Here is a 23,455-nt window from a genome sequence, read left to right on the forward strand (position 1 = left end):
GTAAAATGGACTCAGACAGAATTTGAGCCCTGGAAGTTTACAGGGAGATAAGCAATAAAGATAACTGATAATAGGTAGAAGTAAAAGTAGAAGGAGCTACAGATGAAAAGAAAAGCATATATCAGCTGGGAAAATCTGGAGGAGTTGGCATTTGAGTTAGTGCGTTTTGAATAGGCACAGTGGAGTAAGGAGCATTCTAATCAAGGGAGTAACATGGCCAAAGGCACTGCCCCCCAAACAAGTATTTGTTGAGTGTCAGGATAAATGGATTGGGTAGCTTTTGTTTTCTACTGACTTAGTGTACTGTGTGAGTATCTCCCATGTGCCAGGCACTGTGCAGGTCGGTGCTGGGAATATGACAAGATGACCCTCATAGAGCTATTGTCTAATAGGAGAGACAGATAAAACCAACAAACTAATGAACATGTAAATTCAAAAGGAGGACTGTTAGGCTACTGAATAACCTGTCTGAATGGAGATGGGTGGGTAGGGTGGTCAGGGAAGGCCCCTTTGAGGGAACAAAATATCATTTGAAACTGATGTTGATAAGAGCCACCTTGAGATATTTATCTGGTTTGAAGTCTTCACCATTGTTTCTATCTTAAGACATTTAATTTGGCTAAATTACTCCCCCTTAAAACACAGCTTGTGAAATGTCTGTTTTCTGTTAGTATTTGCTTTACCCATTGTTGAACTCTTTGCCTCTTGTTAAATTTACCATGTGATGTCATCCTTATTTTGCAGAAACCAAAGCTGAAAGATTGGCATCCTCCTGGGGGTTTTATTCTGGGATTGTGGGCACTCATCATCATGGTTTTCTTCAAAACTTATGGAATCAAGCACATGAAGTTCATTTTCTAGGCGCGATGATGCATAAAGAGGACTGCATGGAAGACTACAATCTTGGATAAAAGTTTATGTCATATCTTTTTAAAAATTCATTGCACTTGTGTGAATTGGCAAAAAAATATAAGGAAACTAAATTTGGTGCACTATTGTTTTTTAACTTAAAGAAAAATAATTGTTAATGCAAGTGTTAAATGCCGCTAAATATATTTTCATGTTTTTCTTTGGTGTGTTATTTAAAAAATGGGACAAAGAGGTCAGAATATACTTATTGACTCATTTTGAAAAAGAAAGAATTGCCCATTAGCCCCTTTTCATTTGGAAAAGAAAAAAGAGGACATTAAATTCTCACCAGCAGAGCTAATTTCTGATCGTAGTTTTGGGTATGTTCTCCCAGTCTTTTTTCTATGTACTTATTTTCGCGGGTCTAAAATAGAGATTGTATAGAACCATTTTGTAATCTCATTTTTCATTTCACAATATGTTATCAACCATTTGCCTCTCCTTGGAAATTCTGCAAGAACACATTGGGAATGGCTGCAGAGCACCCATTTTATGAATGTACTGTAATTTATTTAACAGTGTTCTATTGTTGGACCTCTTACCTTGTTCCCAAAATTGTCCTTTGGTCCATTCTTTAATGTGTGAATATTTTACTGTCAGTCACTAATGGAATTCTGTAGCTTTAATTTTAATTAAATATGAAAAATTAGTTTCTTAATCTATGGTACTGACAGTCTTCAGGACCTTATTTGCTGTCAGTTTATCTGGAAAACTTAAGACCTTTGGGAATTTCTGCCAAAGGTCATATTGGCTGCTCAAGAGAAACAACCATGTTATACTTCTAAGCATTCATTCATTTTGTGACCATCTAGAATTGACCACTTTCGCTTCAGTTTCCCTATTGAAAGAGCGGTTGTTTCATTCTGTTTAAGGTAAACCTTGCCCACTGGCCGGATCCATAGTTTTCCTGCGACAGTCCCATAAAGTGAATGGACTGTATGGAGGATTTACGCTTATAGCCCTGCCTTTACCTCTGACTGGCTTATCACATAAGGCAGTAAGTAAATAGCCCCTTTTCTGGTCTCTGACAAGATCCAAGAGCCCATTATCTCCATCATTTACCTGCCAGCTTCATACCTTCTAATAACTGGAAATAGTATTCAGAATATGCTTTGCTGTCAGCCCCAGATATTGTTTCTTCACAGATAAGGGGGGAAAACCCTGAAAGTTGCATATTTATGTCCCATGGAATACCTATTTGGATTATATGTTTGTTTCAAAATTTTTTTATTGATTAAGTTATTACAAATGTGTCCTTATCCCCACATTACCCCCTATCCTCCCCACTCATGCCCTCACCCATCCCCACATTACCCCCTATCCTCCCCACTCATGCCCTCACCCTCCTGGTGTCTGTGTCCATTGGTTAGGCCTATATGCTTGCATGTAAGTCCTTTGGTTGATCTCTCCCCTATCCCACCATCCTCCTCTGCCTTCCCTCTGAGGTTTGACGGTCTGATCGATGCTTCTCTGTCTCTGGATCTGTTTTTGTTCATCAGTTTATGTTGTTCATTATATTCTACAAATGAGTGAGATCATGTGATTATATGTTTTATCCAAGAACTTATGTGTCAATCATTATTCATTGCAAGGTCTGTTGTATATGGTAGGTAACATTAAAAAGACAACTCTTTCTCCACAATAAGCCCCTTCCTTAGGTTTTGTTTTCCTTTTAGCACTCAGTTATTACCCTCTAATGATATGCAAAGTGGTCATACTTTTCACAAGCAGAGGATTAACTGTGTTCTCTCCCAGGTTAGAACAAGTGATATTGAAGCTTACTTCCAGCTCTGGATCTTCATTTTAATTGGTCTTTGGTGCACTAGAAAGATGAAGAAGGGAAAATTTTACCTGATTATGTGGAAAAGGATCCTTCTGTACGAAGGAGGGGGTGGGGATGGGGGGAGACCTAAATTCTAATAGCCAATTATAGTAGTGCTAGTAGACAAAGAAGTTTGACCATTTCACCCTTTGCACACCCCAGGTCATGACCTGGTGGGGTGGGGCTACTTAGAGGAAATGTGACTGTTCTTGAATCAGAGTAATTCAGTTTGAATGTAATGAATCAAGCCCTGATGGCAAAGACTGCTGGGAAGTAAAGGGATTCCTCTTCAGAGGTTGTGCTAGCTGCCCTTCTTAGTTAAAACCAAACTGGGACAAGAAGTGTTGGATGTAATGCACAGGATTCATTTTGCCCAGGCGGAGTTGCAAAGGGCAGGTGTAGCTCTTTCTGTTTCATTATTGAATTTTCAAAATATAGTTAAAGTTAAAATATGTTAAGTATTTGGCTCGTAACCATGATCTTTTTGCATAAAGTATATTCTGCTTTCAATAATAAGTACCTTCTCTGCATATGGTAAGTGGGTAATATTGTAAGTGCAATTAAATGGCCCAGACTCTAAATGCTAACATAAAAGCACACCCTTAAATATATTCTATTGGAGTCACGAAGAGCTAAACAACCAAAACGTGTTTTCTTTTTGTCTCTCTGTTGTGAGGATCAGATGAGATAATGTTATGACTAATCACTTTGGAAACTAACTATATGGTGGTGTTATTTGTCTCATTTTTGCTTAGGAAGTTGCTAAGGGGAAAGGTAACGGTACCGGTGCCCTCTTTTCTGTTGTACTTACTTACCTTTCTAAGCTACTCAATGTGATTCTTGTCTCTTTGGTGTTTTTACCCTCCCCTACGGTGTCCTTCAGGGAGGAAAGGGATGTAGAGAAATGCATCCCGGCAGGCACGTCGTGACCTTTGGGGGGAGAGGCGGGAAATATTGATGCCGTTCTGCAAAGGCAGCCTGTGTGAGTAAAGGAAACCAAACGATGCAGATTCGCAAATTATGAAAGTCATCTATTTGCAGTTTATGAAAGGTAAATGTAGTTTGGATGCAAAGCTGATTAAATTGGATCAAGAAAAATTCGAATTAAGTACATAAAATAATGCACACATTTATGGTTTCAATTTTTATATATCCTCGCTAGTTGAAAACGATGGTTCCCACAACAAGTATAACTCAGCTTGTTTCTGCTTACTGCGTGTTTTTTACAGTGGTGTATGTGGGTAACATTTCTTCCATTATGTATGTTGTATAGCACAGTCACAGTTACTGTGAGAATCGTAATTTGAATTTTTGACTCATGTGTTTCTGGAATCTTTACAACAAATGTTGCATTAACATACAACTTTTTTCATTGATTTTACCAAAATTAAATCCATCTGTAACAGATACTGTTTTAACTTGTGAAAGAAATATTTTATAAACATCCCACAAGGTATGGCTATAATGAGATCGGTGTGCAATTCTGCATGGAATCAGCCTCATTACTTCATTGTCATGTCTCCTACCCGAGGGCATTTATCACAGAGGCAGTGTCTTCAGTACCTCATTGCTGCCACCTGCCCTGCCTGCATGTGTATCTGCTGCATAAATAGAGTCTTTCAGTTCATGGACAGTACATCTTGGTCACCAGTCTCTTTTTTTTTTTTTTCTTTCAGTGCAAAATTTTCACTCTTTGGGAAATGTGCTTTGAAATATTTGGATTAATTTAACTGTGTATACTTTTGAGTAACGGGATCGATAATCGATGAAGGTGTGACTAAGAAACCAGTCATTAAAAACTCAGTTACCTCGAGCACGGGAAGGTGGTCCCATCATTCCTGTTGTCTGGGCTGCTTGCAGCCTCAGAGACTTCAGAGGATTGTGCGTTTGCCCGAGGAACACCCGGTCGGGGCCTGTGCGGGCAGCTCGTGTGATATGACCCGTGCTCTGTGGTCCTCTCCTGTGCTAGAGTTCCAGGGGCAGCTGGCAGGAACCACGTAGGACACCTAGGGGCCCTTAACTCAGGTCACACATGTAAAGCACATACAGCGCCTGGCACATAGGGGAAGTCAGCCTTTTGTCCTATGCTGGGCAGAACTCTGCCTGGCTCGTTCTCAACCTCCACTCAGGCCCGGGGGTTACATTAGCCTTGGACGGCCCTGTTCCCTTCTGTTTGTAGCAGATGTCTTTTGGGGGTAACAGGTTTTTTTTTTATTTTTATTTTTATTTTTTTTTATTTTTATAGAGGGGAAAGGGATAGAGAGTCAGAAATATCGATGAGAGAGAAACATCAATCAGCTGCTTCCTGCACACTCCCCACTGGGGATGTGCCCGCAACCAAGGTATATGTCCTTGACCGGAATTGAACCTGGGACCCTTGAGTCCGCAGGCCGATGCTCTATCCACTGAGCCAAACCGGTCAGGGCGGTAACAGTTCCTTTTCACTTTCTTTCAACACTGTCCATTTTCAACCTGCAGACCCTCTTTTCTATTTTCCCCTCCTATTTAAATAGGTTGAAGCTTTTCTCAGCCTTCCTTCAATCTTCTCTCTCAGTGGTCTGTCCACTTTGCTGTAAGCACACCTTCAGCACGACCTGATGGACAGTATATCCCCACTGCAGGTGCTGGATGCCTGGGTAGTAATCGCTCTGAATTTCTCTCTCACTTTGCCATCACAGTGTGGACTGCATTTCCAGGAGGAAGCTCCCTTTCCCTCCCCACCCCACCCCACCCCACCCCACGTGAGTCAGAACTTTCAAGTGTCAAATGACAGAAACCCAACTAGGACAGATTTAGGCCAAGAGAGGGATTTACTGGAGGGATATTGTGACATCTCACATACCGCCCCCCCCCCCCCCCCCGCGCACCCCCACCCACCCAAGAAGGCGGTCTGCTCTGAGCCTCACGGGGGATTGGAATATCCTGGAGTTCCTCTGCATGCTGCCTTCACCCCTCCTGGAGACTGACTGCTCACATGCCTGGGGACTCGAGAGCTTCACATAGGAGGGGGAAAATAACTTTATTTCCATTTCTACCTGTCTGTGGAAGAACTGATTAACCTTGTCAGTCTCAGGGGTTCACCTGGCCAGAGGGCCGAGGTCCTGTAAGAACATAGCGACCTCTGTCTATTCAAGTTCCTCCTACAGAGGGGAGATCACAGGAACCAGCCGGTCACCCTGACTAGTATTTTCTTCTGAGGCTTGTTCAACACATTTAATGCTTCAACAGGCACTTAGTTAGCACTTACTGTATGCAGGATCTGAAAATTCTTGTGACAGTCCTCCCTTCAAGAGGTGGGGTCTACAGTCCCCTCCCTGGAACATGGGCCGGCCTTCAGGATTGAACTCGGACGAATGGAATGTGGCAGAGTCATGCTGCATGGCTTCCAAAGCTTGGCCTGGAAGGTGACCCGGCAGCAGCCTGGCGCGCTCAGGACACTTGCTCTTGGAGCCCAACCACCTGGAGAAGCCACATGTGTGTGCTGGCCCACAGCCCTGCTGGGCCCAGGCACCAGTCCAAGCCCCCTCCAGAGATGGAGGGAGGGAGGCTCCAGGCGTGTCCCGGCTGCAGCCACAGGAGAGCTCCCCGTGCGAGAACCACCGCGTGGATCCCTGGAATGGTAAGAAATAATAATTTGAAAAAAGTTGGGTTTTTACTCACGAAGTTTAGGCTGGTTTGTTGTATAGGGGTAGTTACTGAAATACTGTGTTACTATGGCACCCAGTCTAGTAGATGCAATGAGGGATACAAAAAGAGGATTCTTTTTGGAAGCGTTACCAATTCTTAAAAGACACACATGACAGAACCGGTTTGGCTCAGTGGATAGAGCGTAGGCCTGCAGACTCAAGACACACATGAAAATAACTAAGTAAATAGCAGAAAATGACAAGTGCCACGTAAGGGGATAGAATAGGGGTTTTAAAAGGAACTATTTTTAATTGCTATATAAACACATTATTAATATTGTGCTTACTGTCAGCGGAAGTGGCAGAGAAGGCTGTAAGAAAGCAGTGGCCTTTGACTAAGCAACCAGATTAGATTTCTCTCTTCTTTCCCCTCTCATTCCCCACTATTGCACAGTCAAAATTACAAATTTTCTTCAGGCCTGTCCCTCCAAGTCAGCCTTTACTGTCATCAGAGGAATATGCTTTGTAATCTGAAAGTTAAGTTGGGGGAAAGTGACCAACTCTACTTGCTGCTGTACATCCTACAAATTTCCCTCCCCCCCTCTGTTATCCCTGCCCGCACCCATTTGGTCACGGAGTTTGAGTTATGAACCCCATCCCTTGTTCTGGGATGGTGCCTCTCTTCTGGTCCAGCAGTCTCCCTTCGCATAGAAGTGCTTTCCCTTTCATTCTATAAAATGTTCAAGCTTTCTCGTCTTAAAAACTTTCGAAATCCTATGTCCACTTTTAAATGCTAATATAGAAATGCCACATAGAGCTCCTTTTTACTTCGTTTCCTGGTCTTATTTTGAATAAATGGGCAGCTTTCACTGACTTGGCTTCCCTGCCTTGTATTCATTCACAAACCTTTTTCTGAAGCGACCTGCTCCCACTGCTCACCTGTAATGATTTTTTGTACTGATATCAATGGTCTAACTGCCAAATCCGATGGAGTTTTTCCTGCCTGTATTGTACTTTTCCCTCCTTAATGTTTAATATGTAACAATTGCTGGTTCCTCTCACTGTTGCCTTCATGGCCCTACCTCGCTCCACCCTGGGCTTTCTTCCCTAGACTCTCATCTTCGTGTGCTCCTCCCCCGATGGTCTGCACAGTCCTGTCCTCAAATCTCCAACTTCAACCCCCCCCCACCCCCCCGTCTGTGGTTTCCACTATTACCTCTACCTCATTTGCAGCCCAATTTCGGTATCTTCATTTCTCTCTTGAATTCCAGAAGGGCCCCTTTGGAAAGGCCCACAGAAATCTGACTCGGCATACCCCATACCCCATGATGAACTTAACACCGTTCATTATCACCTCGTTAACCAGCTCTTCTCTATTTTTCTTTTTCTTATTTTAGATTCTGAATCCTCTCTGAATGGGTACAGACTGTACAGAATATCCATGCCCCATGCAAATGTTCGCCATAGCATTCTGTAAAGGAAGCTCTTAATAATCAGGTGGGCAAAACGCCATACTCTGTGGATGTCAGCTAGCTTCTTCTGCCAGCCATCCCAGTGCTTGCTCGGTGGGTCCATGAGAACAGTGGGTGAAGACTATGTATGGGCGCGAGAGGTTGGATTTCTCCTTACCAAGTCCTGCTCTGGCTACTGCTACTGCTGAGCGCCTCGTTTAGCAACAGCGGAGACCTACATTCACTCTCAGCCACTAACTGGGCTGGTGCCTCCATTCCCCAGGGTGCAGGTCTGCTACATGGACTATCACAGAGTGGGCAGAAGTTTGTCCACACTGAGGTAGATATATTCTGGGTATGGATTTGCATTCCCTGCTCTTTAAACTTCTGCTAGCGTCACCCTCTGTGAGCTCACAGAAATCTGTACCTACCATCATGGCATTCTGCAAAGCATTGCGTCTGACCGAGGCACTCATCTCACAGCGAGGAAGTGCAGCGGTGAGCGAATGTCCATGGAATCAGTCACATTTACCACACACCCCGTGACCTGGCAGTGGCTGGCCCCATTCAACATGGACTGGCTTAGTATGTGATGTCTGCCTTCTAACGGACTTTGATTGATACACCCCCTCCCAGACAAGGTGGTATTAAAGGGTAAGATTCTTGACCGCAGTCATTTAAATTGTTCAGGTTATGCCTCTGGGTTAAGGGGAAGTCCTCTTCCCTGCCAGAGGCCAGGGCAAGGGACGAGCCCCCTCTCACCACCTCCCCCTAGTCTGCAGCCTTCCCTGGGAGGCCCGCTGAGGTTGAGAGGGAGGATTGCCGCCTCCTGGCAGTCCATGCTGAAGCTGGCCCAGGTGTCACACACCTGGAAGCCACCTGCCAAGAGTCCTGTCGATTCTGTTTTAAAAACCCTGGATTCTTCTAGCTTTAGGCAGCTTTCCATCCTCCTTGCAATGAATACAAGAAATGGAAAGATTCAGGCAATGAGGTTTCTTGTAACCCTGCCAAGAATGGAGATGGATCAAAAGAGGAAAAAAGCATCTTAGAGGCAGACTGTAAATATCCTTGTTCAGTTCGTTACAAAAGTGCCTACAGATTAAGAAGGCTGAATAGAACAGTGATGAAGAGCCCGAGCTTCACACTTCTGCTGCTTGTCAGCTTGATAAATGCACGTTATACAAGGAAACGAATAATTAAAATTATAAATAAGAAAAAACACTTATACAACAATAAAACTAAAGGTTGGGGAGAAATATTAAGGCTGAAGTAAGAGACATCAAATCAAAGGCATAAATGTATCAAACAGGTTAAAAGACAAAGCCAGAAGTTCAGAAATTATAAAGTATTACTAGGGAAAATAGGATAAAAGAAATATTTTAGGTGTTAAAATCAGAAGCTAGAATTTCAAGTATATAGTTGTGAGTAAAGCTAAAGTAGAAAAAGGGAACAAAGATGTTTTAAAGTGAAAACAATGGAAGGAAAATTTAAATGGAATATAAAGAGCAAACCAGGTAGCTGAAACAATTTATTTTAAAGGAAGATTAAAATGAAGCTAAAACTAGTCAAAGAAATGTGACGTTCTCTAAGTGCTAAACGTTTAGAGACTGGCACACACTAAAAGTGAATGTAGAAGACAAGAGATGAACAATTTAAAACACGGGAAGAGCAAACAATTTTTTAAGAAAGCAAATTACCTGCTTTTTAGAGACACCTGGCTTTTGTTCCTGTTATTCTTCAGATAACTCAAGCAGCCACAAGTTCCTGTACATTGTCCCTGTAACTGGTTCTGGAGGTCAGATTCCTTGCAGAGCAGCCCTGGGGGGTCCTTTAGGCTGGCAGCTAAAGGTAACAAGCAGTTCAGAATGCTGAGCCTCTCTTCCAGGCCCCTGTGTCTGCGTGGCTTTCAATGCAATACCTGGAAGAGCTGGGCATGGGGACCGGATGGGAAGACACGGGCCCGGTGTGGCCCAGCCCTGCTGTCTGCCTCGGCTCTGTGAGCAGCCCTGTGACCTGCCATTCTGCAATTGCCTAGAAGCCCAGCACTCATTCTGCACAGACATCTGCCTGCTACGGAGCTCTCGGTGCTGAGGGGATTGTGTCCCCTTTTTCCTCTCTTATGTTGCCGGCTTGCAGCTCCGGCACTCACACTGTTTTGTAATATTTCTGGCCTCAGTTAGAAAGCAAATCAGTGGTTTTCAGACTTTGGGCTACCACCCACAGCAAGAAATAAATTTCACACTGGGATTCAGTACATATATGTATGCATATATCTGTGCGAGTAAATAAGGCGTTTTACCAAATAAGTCCCCTAATGTCACACACTGTTTCTATTCTTCTGTATTCTGTATTATAGAATCTTCCCAGGTGGGAGCCGGATCAGGGGTTTCTACAAATATTTCACTCCCATCAGCAGTAAGAAGTACATTTTACATTGTGACCTAATGCACATATATGTTATGTACCTATATAATTAAAATTTTTAAAGCAATACTGACTCTTTAATGCACCCTTTAATTTTTCTCTTCTACTGTACTATAATTCAGTGGATGGATTCTGGGTAATATCTGGCTATATTTGCATCTCTAAGCCTCCTGCCAACCAGGCGGTGGTTCTCCATACTCTCATTGGAGAACCACAGCCGAGAAAAATGTCCAGCAGGGAGGTGGAATTATTACAAACACCATTGTACTGACATTGCACTTGGCTGCTCCCTGGTGCTGATCTACTCTATACATTGTCTCCTATCCCTCCAATATTTGTCAAGTGTGAATGCCTTCCCTGTGAATGACACAGCCTCTGTCTCTGAGGCATTTACAGGTGGGGATGCGGAGGAGGGCCGTGGAGAAGAGAGCTCCAGGGGAGTTCCAGAGCTGTTATTGAATTGAGAGTATTGGTGGGATACACATTTTTTTAAAATGACAGAAAATCCAACACAGCTCTGCTTAGATTAAAAAATAGACTTTATTTACATAGTTAAGTGTTCAGAAGAAGTTTGTCTTCAGGCCCAGCTTGATCCAGCACTCGATGCTATTCTTAGATCTATCTCTCGTATCTACTTTCCATGATGGCTCCATGCCTAAGGTGATTCTCCTTGCGGCAGCAGATAGGGCTTTAGCACTCTCGACTCTAAAGCACTGTGAGCTGGGGAAGAGTGTGCTCCCCTGCATAGGGTCATGTTTCCATCCCTGAACCAATTATTGGGTGTGTGTGTGGGGGGGGGGGTGACACAGGATGTGTGGTAGGTTTAAGCCAGTCAGGGCCTGCTCCTGGAGCGGTGTGTAGAGCTAAGTCCCCATAAACCACATGGTTACGAGTGGAAGGGATTGTTTTTTCAAAGAAAATATGTGGAACTTTGGCCTAAAATGTGGGAAGCTGGAAGCTGGACTGCCAATGGCAGGTATTTACTCCACGGAACCTTGAAGGCTGTGTGGGGACAGAGGGAAACACTGTGGTGGGAACATTGTGTCACGAGATGGGACACACGGCAGCACTCGAGGTGCCGGGAGTGGCAGAGTGAAGCCTGGAGCCACCATCAACCACCTGATGTAGCCAGAGCTTTGGGACGCACCTGGCGGCTGTGAGAGATGGTACTAGAGCCGATGAGGGAGACCAGGCTGCAGGATGAGGACTAACTCTGCAGCTGGTCAGAATTCAGGGGCAAGTGCTGAGCAAAATCAGTCCAGCGGACCCTTGAACAACCCAAGTTTGAACGTTGAGGGTCCACTAATAAGCAAATGGTTTTCAATAAATACAGTAAATGCATAACATTTTCTTTTCTTCAGCTTACTTTATTGTAAGAATACAATGTGTAATATATATAACATAAAAACATCCTATCTAATAAAAGAGAAAAATGGTAATTGGCGTACGACGATACCCTTTTCATTGGCTAATCAGGGCTATATGCAAATTAACTGCCAACTAAGATTGGCAGTTAACTGCCAACAAGATGGCGGTTAATTTGCATATGTAGGCACAATGCAGGGAGGCGAAAGGGAAAGCAGGAAGAAGCCCCCTGCCACTGACAGTGATCGGAAACCCAGGGGGGAGCTAAGAGCTGGGGGGCAGGGCAGGGGCAGGCCATGATCGGAGAATCAGGCGCCTTTTCTGCCCTGGCCAGTGATAGCAGGAAGTAGGGGTGGAGCCAGCGATGGGAGCTGGGCACGGTCGAAGCTGGCAGTCCCGGGAGCTAGGGGTCCCTTGCCTGGGCCTAAAGTGGAGCCCATGATCGCGGGGCCGCTGCAGCTGCGGGTCCCTGCTGCCCGGGCCGGACGCCTCAGCCAGAGGCGTTAGGCGTGGGCAGGGGCGGAGCCTGCAACCGCGGGGATCTGGGGGTCCCCTGCCCAGGCCTGACACCTCTGCCGGAGGCCTCAGGCATGGTCAAGGGGCCGATCCGGTGATTGGTGATCGGAGGGTGATGAGGGTCAACTCCTCTGGCCGAGGCATCAGGCCTGGGTGGGGGGCGGAGCCGGGGATTCGGGGGATATGATGGTCCCCTTGCCCAGGCCTGAAGCCTGGGTCAGAGGCGTCAGGCCTGGGCGGGGGGCTGAGCTGGGGATTGGGGGGATATGATGGTCCCCTTGCCCAGGCCTGAAGCCTGGGTCAGAGGCGTCAGGCTTGGGCGGGGGGTGGAGCAAGCGATCAGAGGGAGATGGGGGTCCCCTGCCCAGGCATGATTCCTGGGCCAGAGGCCTCAGGCCTGAGCGGGGGGCCAGAGCCAGTGATCGGGGGGAGATGTGGGTCCCCTGTCCAAGCCTGACACCTCTGGCGGAGGCGTCAGGCCTGGGCAAGGGGCCGATCAGGTGATCGGAGGGTGATGGGGGTCTACGCCTCTGGCCGAGGCATCAGGCCTGGACAAGGGGCCAATCCTGCGATTGGAGGGTGATGGGGGTCAACGCCTGAGGGCTCCCAGTATGTGAGAGGGGGCAGGCTGGGCTGAGGGACACTCCCCCCCCCCCACACACACACCCAGTGCACGAATTTCGTGCACCGGGCCCCTAGTGTGTTAATAATTGACTGTGTTATCAGTAAGGCTTCCTATCAACAGTGGGCTATCAGTAAAGTTTTGGAGGGGACTCAAACGTTATACAAAGATTTTCGACTGTGTGGGAGGTTGGTGCCCCTACTCTGCACTGTTCAAGAGTCAGCTGTACTTTATGAGTTGCATGGTGCACTGGGGACAGAATGAACCAGAGAAAGGCAATCCCAGAAGGCCATGTAGGCTAGGCCAGAGTGGAATGAGTGCCTCACAGGCAGAAAGGAGAGGAATTGGTGCAAAAGCTCTGTGCTCCTTCACCTCATCACCCTGTGCAATGAGCTTTCAATTTTGTTGACTTACGCAAAGGCAGGGGATGTCTTTTACTATTGCACTGGTTTCCAACAAAGATAAAATAATTCCTGAAAACTTACTTTCAAAAGGGAAGAAACTGCCTGTTGGGGAAAAGAAATAAACCAATTGTTACATGACTCACACTACAAATCTATCCCATCAAATGGTTAAGTTACTTTGAAGACTTTTCTAACGCACCAGTCAAGCTCCAGAGGCCGCCCTGGTCACACTTCCCATCCTCCCAGCCCCACAGAGCCTTTGGGTTTCACTGTCCCATATGAGCATTGCACATCCATATCCCCACCAACCACAAGATGATGAGGACAGGGACCTCTTATTGACTGAAATAACTTACCTTTCTCTCTCTCCCTTTCCCAAACTCCTCTACCTGGTTTCAAGCATCGTGATAGGTGTTGGAGATTCGCAGATGAATCCCAGCTAAACCTGAACCCCAGGAGCCCCCGCCTACCGTGGGGAGTGAGACAGTTAACAAAAGCTGGGAGAGACCTTCGAACAGAATACAGTGGGAAGAGAGGTCAGCTCCAGCGGTGAGACCAGGAAACGCTCCATCAGTGGAGCACAGGAGTCTTAAAATACCAGGTGCCGGAGAAGGTGGGCAGGAGGAAGGAGAGGCATGGTGTGGGCAGCACTTCCTGGGCAGGTAGATGTTTTAACAAGGGGAGGTTATGAAAATGACTTCCTAAGTCCCTACAGACATACGTAGCCACTTCTTTTAGAGCAGGTCCAGAGGACCTCTGCTGGGACCGAGGAATCGTGGACAGGAGCTTTTCCTATGTTCTTATTTGATTCCTACTGCAGCGCTGTAGCAAAGACACAATAGGAGAACCCCAGCTTCACAGAAAAGGGAGGGTTAGTAACGTGAGAGGCGCACAGCTGGGAGGGGGCAGAGAGTGGGCCTGTGAGATGGACTGGCTGACAGGCCTTTCGCTCCTCTGGAGTGCACAGCCACCCCTGCTCTCTGCTTGCAGTAACTCTGTCCTGTAGTTGAATCAGATTGGAAAACTGGGCTCCCTCTTCTGCCCTCAGCTATTTAACTTCTTCACTTTATTTGCCAAAATCAGTCTGAGACCACACACACACACACACACACACACACACACACACACACACACGGCAATAGTGATGATTAATTTAAGGGGGAAGATATTTGGTATTAAGGGTACAGGTTTATTATTATTAAAATAAGTCAAATAACATTTGTTTCTCTATTGGAGTCATGTAGAATTATACTGATAACAAGGAGTAACCTTATACAAACTGAAACACTGATGCTTGAAGTTATTTTTCTTTAAAAAATAATTTTAGTAGAAAAAAGTGTTTTTAACATTCTTAGAACCTCTTAAAGCAGTGGTTCTCAACCTGTGGGTCGCGACCCTTTGGGGGTTGAATGACCCTTTCACAGGGGTCGCCTAAGACCATATATAATTACATATTGTTTTTGTGATTAATCACTATGCTTTAATTATGTTCAATTTGTAAAAATGAAAATACATCCTGCATATCAGATATTTACATTACGATTCATAACAGTAGAAAAATAACACTTATGAAGTAGCCACGAAAATAATTTTATGGTTGGGGGTCACCACAACATGAGGAACTGTATTAAAGGGTCGTGGCACTAGGAAGGTTGAGAGCCACTGTCTTAAAGCATTGTTTTACTCATATGACTTCCATGCTTAGCAAACTTCAGTGATACACTGCTAACATCACCAAATTCACACTTTCAGTTTGGACTATAAGGTCTGTGATAATTTTACCACAGCCTCTTTTTCCAGTTTTATTTCTAAGCTCTCTTATCCAGCCCTTGTAGAGTTCCTCCTTTTTTATCCAAGCTCACTTCTCTCTACTTACCTTTAGCTTTGGTCCTGCTTCCTCCGTGGAAACTGTTTGCTATTGACAATCCTGTCTCTGTTGAAAATAACTTGACAGAAATCCAAAGACTTCTAAGGATCAACTTCCTGATTTTGCAGACTGTGGGAATGAATCCTTGCCAGTGAACTCTCTGTGATCTTCTCTGACCCTGTGAGTGAGCCTGCTTCCCCTCTCGATCTCTTCTTATTAGATACAGAATGGATAGTTCTAGTCTCATGAAGGGTTTAGTTGGGTGGGCCATTTGGGAACCATCAAACCCATACCTTGTTACCACCTCAAAGTAGGACAGTAAGATGTGATAATGAAATGGTAGTACATACAAAGAAAATCAAGGTAACCCTCCCCAATATCTTGTTTCATCCTATCCCTTACTAAAAATGCCAGGCCAGATGCTCACACCCCCTTTGAAACCCAGGGAAGGAATGAGGCAGACATGTGGGTCGAAGAGGTGGAAGGAGGTGGTGTGACAAAAGGAAGAGAGGACGCTGAACACCAGAGCAGAATACTGCGGAGAAAGGTCACCCTGGAAGTCAGCCAAGAGGCACAAAAAAGGAATTTGAAAATTCTATTTGATGGTGGAACTTAAGAGAATACAGTGGTCTCCAGGTGCCTATTTAGGTTTTTTTGTTTGTTTTTTGTTTTTGTTTTTTTAGGTTTGTGACAGGCCAGGGGATGATATAGACAGAGACTGCTTTCAGTGATATGTTTGCTTAAGGCTCTTGTTGTAAAAAAAAAGGGGTGAAATCTGTGTAAGAACAAATTCCAGGTAGATCAGTTCCATCCAAATCAGGGGCTTTCTCTTATCCTGCACAGAAGCCTTGGCTGAAAAACCATCTCCCAAATAATATTCTTATCAACTTTACACTTGGCACAAACAATAAGAGATTAGATGTGTGAGCGATGACAATTAAAATTGTTTTGACAGGCCGACACCAATAAAATTAGATTTCGGGTAGATAAATGTTAAGTTCCTTATTTAGGTTGTTTTCCCCCCTGAGGTTGATATGGTTTGGTATGCAGGATTATAGGAAGATGCTACTGGGAATTGTAGTTGTTCCTATGACAACTTTCCTATTTTAAAATCCATTTAAAATATTTAATAATGTCATATATATATAATTATTTTATATTTTGCTCCTGATAACTAATTAAAATATACAAAGTGTGGTTACTTACTTCTGTTGAATCTCCCCTAGGGTGGCATATTTCCTTGAGTATTTTGTGATTTTATATGGATTACTAGAGGCCCTCGGCCTGGCATACGCCCTCTCACAATCCGGGACCCTTCAGGGGATGTCAGTGAGCTGGTTTCAACTCAATCCCCACAGGCCAGGATGAGGGACCCCACCAGTGCATCCGTGCACTGGGCCTCTAGTCTATCTATGTATATAAAATCCTAAGCAACTGTTATGATGGGATGACCGGCTGGTAGCTATGACACACACTGACCACCAGGGGGCAGGTACTCAATGCAGGAGCTGCCCCCTGGTGGTCAGTGTGCTCCCACAGCCAACCTCCCACAGCCAGCCAACCTCCCCCCACAGTCCCAGCCAACCCCAATTGGCCCCCATCGCCAGCCAGGCCGAGGACCCCACCCATGCACGAATTCGTGCGCTGGGCCTCTAGTATATATATAAAAAGGTAATATGCAAATTAGGCCAGGACGCCGTAACGGGTCATGGCCAGACAGGAGGAGGTTGCGTCTGCAGGTGAGGCCCTGAGTGGAGACGGAGACAGAGACAGGGTGGCCAGAGTGGACACAGACAGGGACAGGGGGCCAGCTCATAGCCTCCGCAGCTGAGCACAGGCTGGGAGAGGAGAGGGCGGGCCAACCTGCAGCCTCCCCGGCCGATCGCAGGCCCTGAGAGGAAAGGGCAGGCCCGCCTGCAGCCTCTGTGGCCGAGTGCAGGCCCAGAGTAAAACTTTGACAGCAAGTCCTTTCAGTATAATTGGATCATTTCCTTTTCTATGAAATACATAACTCTGATACACTATTTACAATTAAATAAGTTCCATATATTTTGAAATTTTACAGCCCTGGAAAGTTACATATTATGATCAGCAGAGTGAGAAGATGAAAAGAATTTTTAGGCTTTTAAAGATGTAACTAATTTCTGTCTAGAAGACAAACCAATTCAAAAAGTGATGGTTTTATTGTCCTATAGGACATTAGCCAGATTGTATCTAGTTTTACTTCAGGCTTTCATCTTTGGCAATCTCCTTTGAACAGCATTATCATTCTGCCAGTCCCTTCACTGAGTTAAACAGAACTTTTGCATCTGCTATTATGTATTTGAATAAGAATTATGTATTTAACAAGTGCAAAATTTTGTTTTGACACAATAAAACAAAAGATCATTTGATTCTTCCCTGGAACACAGAAAAGCACAAACTTGAATCATTGGTGTGGCTTAGGCTAATTTTCTAAGTATTGTTAATAAAATTCATGTAGGGATCTTCACAGAGCCAAGAATTCTCTCTTTCAGGCCTACATACTCAGCATCTCCAAGGAGGAGGCCTGTTATTCTGTGTTTGTTTTGTTTTGTTTTTTAATACTCACCAGAGGATATTTTTTCACTGCTTTTTAGAGAGAGTGGACTGGAGGGAGAGGGAGAGGGAGAAGGAGAGGGAGAAGGAAAAGGAAAGGGGGAGAGAGAGAGAGAGAGAGAGAGAGAAAGCCCGCTTGTGGCCGAGGGCAGGCCCTCTCCAGCAGTCCTGCCTCTGCACGTGAGCTGCAGAGGAAACACCTTTTCTTATCGCTCACTGGCTAAGCTCCCCGTACGCTACTCGCAGTGTTCTTGGTAACTTGGGTAATAAGAATCCAAGAAGGTGATCTAGGGTTTTTTCACCTCACTCCTGGAGGAAAAAATGAAGGTCCGCTGCTGGAGGGGCTAAGAAATGTCATATCCTGCCCTAGCCAGTTTGGCTCAGCGGTTAGAGCCTCGGCCTGTGGACTGCATAGTCCAGGTTCGATTCTGATCAAGGGCATGTACCCAGGTTGCAGGCTCCTCTGTGGCCGGGGCCCAGGTCAGGGCTCATGCAGAGGCTCAATCACAGTGTCCTTCTCACATTGATGTTTCTGTCTTTCCCTCTCCCTTCCACGCTCTCTAAAAATCAATGGGAAAATATCCTCATGTGAGGAGGAAAAAAAAAAAGAAGAAAGAAATGTCATATCCTATGAAAGAGACATCTTGAAAATGCCTAAAGAAAGTTGCCATTTTTTTGTGGTGAAGGGACTGGAGTCCGTGTTGATGAAAACACCTTGGCAGCTGCGGCGGCCAGCAGTGGGGTGATGGGGCTGGCGCCTTCCCCTGATCAGCCTGGTTGCCTCCAACAGAGGGAGGCCAGACTGTGGCTTAGGCCCCTCCCCGGGGAGCGGGCCTAAGCCATCAGTAGGACATCCCCTGAGGGCTCCTGGACTGAGAGAGGGGGCAGGGTGGGCTGAGGGACACCCTCCCCTGCCCCAGCGCACAAATTTTGTGCACTGGGCCTCTAGTATGCATATAAGATCTTTGGTTAACCTCTTCCTGCCCTTCACCCTACCCCCTTTCCTCTGAGATTCATCAGTCTCTTCCATGTTTCCATGTCTATGGTTTCCACTCCTGCATTGAGCGTCTTCCCCCTGGTGGTCAGTGCACATCATAGCTACTGGCCAGTTGGTCAGTTGCTTAGGCTTATATATATATAGATATAGTTACATGTTCAATAAGTCCACAAAGAAATGTTTTACAAAAAATATAGGAATAGAAATATAGGTTTGGGCCAAAGAATACTGCTCTGAATTGGTGAGTTGGTCTGAGTTAGACTGCATTAAATAACAGATTAGACAAGATAAGAGACAATTAGTGAATTGAGGAATAGAATTAAATAATTTACCTTGAATGTGGCACACAAAGACAAGGAGGTGAAAAATATAAAAGAATAATTAAAAGCATAGAAGATAAATCAGACCATCAGACCTATTATGTATCTAATATTAGTAAAAAAAAAGAGAATAAAGGGAATGTAGGAGAGATAATAGGTGAAAAGATAATGGCTAATAATTTTCTATTATTAATAAAAGTTGGCAATATATAGATATAGGAACTAACTTGTTGTCTAGCAAAGTAAGTAAAGAAAATTCATGTGTAGGCACATTGTGGCATAACTTCAGGACTCCATTAACAGCAACAAGGTTGTATAAGCAGCCAGAGCTGAACAGAGTAATAATAGTAAATGATAGACATGTCAGCAACAACATAAATCAGGAGACTGTGTGGAACAATATCTTTAAAGAGGTGAGAGGAAATCACTATTAACCTAGAACTTTATATCCAAAAATCAAGGATGAGCTAGACCTTTTTAGGCATATGGATCAGATATGTTTTCCCTACAAATAAATCTTCACCAATGGAACTTTTAAAGGATTTATAAAAAATACAAAGAAACCCATATAAAATTTGTGATATGCCAAAAGAAATGTAGAGCGTAGAAATAAAGAAGTATACATTTAAACAATTTATATATACATTTTTCTTCATTTTAAGTTTTTAATGAAAGTTGTATCTAAGATTGTCTTACTCCTGCATCTTCTCAATTGTTTCTCCTTGTATTTTCCCTTTTCCTTTCCTACTGGGTGAGATTTGGCTTTAACTTCAAGGCTCTTTTTACGTCTCTGTCCAGCTTTAGTCTAGTGATAACCAGCTTGCTGGGGTGAATGCCCACGTGGAAAGTTGTACCATTAGCTTTCTCCTATGCACTTGGTCAATGTAGATGACATATTTCTTCCTGTAAACCTGAACTGCTTTGCCAATTTGCTGCCCTTTGTAAATGTCCCTGAACAACCTGAACTTCATCATTCTTTTGGATGGGCATGGATCGAATATTGTACTTCTGTCTCAGCTCTTTGGAAAGAGGAGAAGACATCATCTTCCCGAGAATGTGGGAAGGTGAATGCCTTTTATGGCTCTTGCTCCAGTCAGAAGTCACAAAGAGACTGAACTTCATTTAGACATCTTGATCCCTCTCCCTGGCTGCTGCTCAGCCACCGAAAGAGTAGGGGGGCTTCGAGGTTGAGACCTGCTGTATCTGTGAACGGATGGCTCCAGATTATACCCACTTTCCCATCAAATCTTTGCCCTGAATACATTTATATTTTTAATTTAATTTTTTTATAAATTTAAACTATATATGTTATATTAAATGAAAATAATTTCTTATGTGTGGCATTGAAAATGAGGCAGATGGAAATAGACTGTGCGTAGGGAGTTTATGATTGAGAATTATTCAGGCAGGGAGAAAAAATTAAAATTATTGATTAATCATAGAATTTCTTAAGTATATCACTTCCAAACTAATAATAAAAAGGTGGAATAACAGTAATAGTAATTATAATAACCATACAAAGTTGAAACAAAGAGGCAATAAAAGAAAGAAAAACTTAAAGAAGAATGAGTGGAAATTGTAAAGCGAGATAATAGTAACAAGTCTAAATATATCATTAATTCCCACAACTTGGAAATGAACTTAACCCCCTATAAAAGAAATTATCAAATTTGAAAAGGAAAAAATGTTTTGTTGTTTATGAGAAAGGCCTAAAATGTAAGTGCCGGGAGCCGATCCATCCTTGCTGTTTCAAGGGACCTGGCATACATGGCATACTGTTCTTAATATGTTTGCTCACCTTCTTGGCACTATGTGTTTTAACCAAGGTCACCTCTGAGAAAGGTTGTTTCCCCAGGTAGGGATTTTCCCCTGAAGTTAGGGAGGGAATAAAACCCCTCAACTAAGTGCCAGGCGGGTAATTAATCACTTTAACTACGAACAATCATGCTTAAGCTACATAATCTTTACTCCCTGGAATGGAGATAAGAAACGCCCTAACCTTTGTAATAGAGATTGATAGGATTGAATCAACTGGTATAAATACAGATGTAACAAGACAGCGAGAGACAGAACTTAGAAGAGAGCCAAGAAGACAGAACCTACACAGAACCTACAGACAGAAGAACTTCGCTGGAGAGAACATGGCAAAAGATCCTGGACAGAAACTGGCTTCAGAACTTAGAGACAGAACCTAGCGAGAGAACATGGCAAAAGATCCTGGACTGAACCTGACTACAGAAATTGGCAAGAGAACCTGACTAGAACCTGGTGACTGAACCTGGCTGGAGAACCTGGACAGAACCTGGCTGGAGAACCTAGCGAGGGAACATGGCTACTGAACCTGGTTGGAGAACCTGAGCAGAGCCTCTCTGGAGATCCAGACCAGAACTTGGCTGGAGATCCTGGACTGAACCTGACTACAGAAATTGGCAAGAGAACCTGACTAGAACCTGGTGACTGAACCTGGCTGGAGAACCTGGACAGAACCTGGCTGGAGAACCTAGTGAGGGAACATGTCACAAATGAGAATATGCAAATGGTCAATGAGCATATAGAAAGATGCTCAACATTATTATTCATCAAGAATATATAAATCTAAACCCATAAAGATTTACAACTATATAGAAAGCAAAAGGGTTAAATGTATAAGGATTGACAATACCAAGAGTGGGTAAATATGTTCATAACAGGTGTATTCATAACAGCCTTAAACTGGAAACAACCCAAAGACCACCATCTTTAGAACTGGTATTCAAATGTGATACTATCCAACAACCACAAAGGAACTACTGCGATATGCATTGACAGGGATAATTTTGACTGAAAGAAATTAGACACAAGAAGTACATACCATATAATTCTATCCATATAAAATTTAAAAACAGGTAAAAGAAATCTGCATTGATGGGGGCCAATGGTTAGCATTGACAAGAGAGTTGAAGAGCGCATGAGTGAGCTTTCCAGGTGCTGGAGAGGTGCTATATTGTGATCCCGTTATTGGTTACATGTGTGTACAGATATAGAAAATTTCATCAATATATATACAAACATCTGTGTACTTTATTGAATAAAAACAACTCAGTAAAAATTAGTGACTTAAAAAATGAATAAACATGGCATTCTTCAAGAAGAATAAGGTGAGGGGAAACAGCCCTACCAGATATCTAGACTTACTTACTATAAAGCTATGTAATTAGGACTGTGTGGGGATAGACACTTCAGTTAGATGGGCCAGAATACAGAGAACAGAAGTAAATCCTCACATATACAGAAATTTCTTTGCAGATCACTGGAAAAGAATGAATTCTTCAGGAGATGGTGCTGGGACAGTTGGTATCTACAAAAAACAAGAGTGATTTTTACCTCACTTTCTACGAAAATATAAGTCCCTTACTGCCCCATGAAAGACAAAAACTTTGAAAATTTCAAGATAAAAAGGTAGAAAAATAGTTATTGGTAAGGGCTGTGGAAGATTTATTAAATAAAATATAGGCACCTCTAATGGTATAAGCAAAGATAGAAAACATGACTGCACTGAAATTTAAAACTTTTCTGTTCATTGAAAGGCATTCATGAAAAAGAAAAGACAAGCCACGGATTAGAAGAAGATATTCGCAACACATGCCATCAACAAAACACAATATCTAGAATATATTAAAAATTCCTTCAAAGAGAAGGAAAGTAAAGTAACCAGAAGAAAGGTGGACAAAGATGAAGAGCCATTTCACAGATGAGGCCATACTAATGAAGAAAAAAATACTAAACTTCACAAGTTTAGTCAGAGAAATACAAGTTAAGGTCACAATGAGATAAAATTTACATGTACCAGATGGGCAAAATTTGCAGTCTGAAAATACCAAGCCAAGTGTTAGCAAAAAAGTGGACAACTACTGTTAGGAATATAAAGTGTCCAGCCACTTTGGAAGACAATCTGGCAAAATCATGCACATGTGAACAACTTCTCTTTATAGCCCCACAGTTTTATTTTTCAGCATATACTCTATTACTCTATATAAAAATCCTTGTACACGTGCACTAAAAGAACTTTCCAAGAATGTTCGTAAAAGCATTGTGCATGTTAGCAACATACTGAAAACCTTGATGTTCACTAAAAGAAGAATGGATAAAAATAAAATATGACATATTCACACAATAGCAGTGTGCAATAGTGAAAATAAACTAGAGTTCCATGCAAAATAAATAAATAAATCCTGGGGAATAAAAGCAAGTATTAGAAAACTAAACACACTGTTTTATTAACCTTATGTTAATTAATATGCAAAACTAAGCAATAGATTATTCATTGATATATCTGTATATAATAACACTATTTAAAAGCAAGAGAATGGTAAATAGAAAATCTAGGACAATAGAAGGAACATTCATGTAGGTTAATGGCTAGTGGTAATATTCTTCTTGTGTTTGCTTCATGATTTACATATGTGTAACTATTATTTGGTATGTATCAAATATGACATATACTATAAATGTGATGTGATAGAATTGCTACCTGTAGGGTTAAATTTCTGCCACGAAGTACAAGGTGACTGAGGAC

At 43.3% G+C, this 23,455-nt stretch overlaps 1 protein-coding gene across 1 annotated transcript in view; it reads left to right on the forward strand.

Moving 5' to 3' along the window:
* The window catches only part of PIGK (phosphatidylinositol glycan anchor biosynthesis class K), a 91,992-nt gene extending 87,439 nt beyond the window's left edge, over positions 1-4,553 (forward strand). Inside the window, exon 11 of the mRNA XM_059689154.1 lies at positions 745-4,553. Within this exon, the coding sequence (XP_059545137.1) occupies positions 745-861 (117 nt within the window). The 3' untranslated portion in view covers positions 862-4,553. The remainder of the gene's footprint in view (positions 1-744) is intronic.
* The last annotated feature ends 18,902 nt before the right edge of the window (positions 4,554-23,455 follow it).

This window comes from Myotis daubentonii, chromosome 3, assembly GCF_963259705.1.
Source record: "Myotis daubentonii chromosome 3, mMyoDau2.1, whole genome shotgun sequence".
Lineage (NCBI taxonomy): Eukaryota > Metazoa > Chordata > Mammalia > Chiroptera > Vespertilionidae > Myotis > Myotis daubentonii.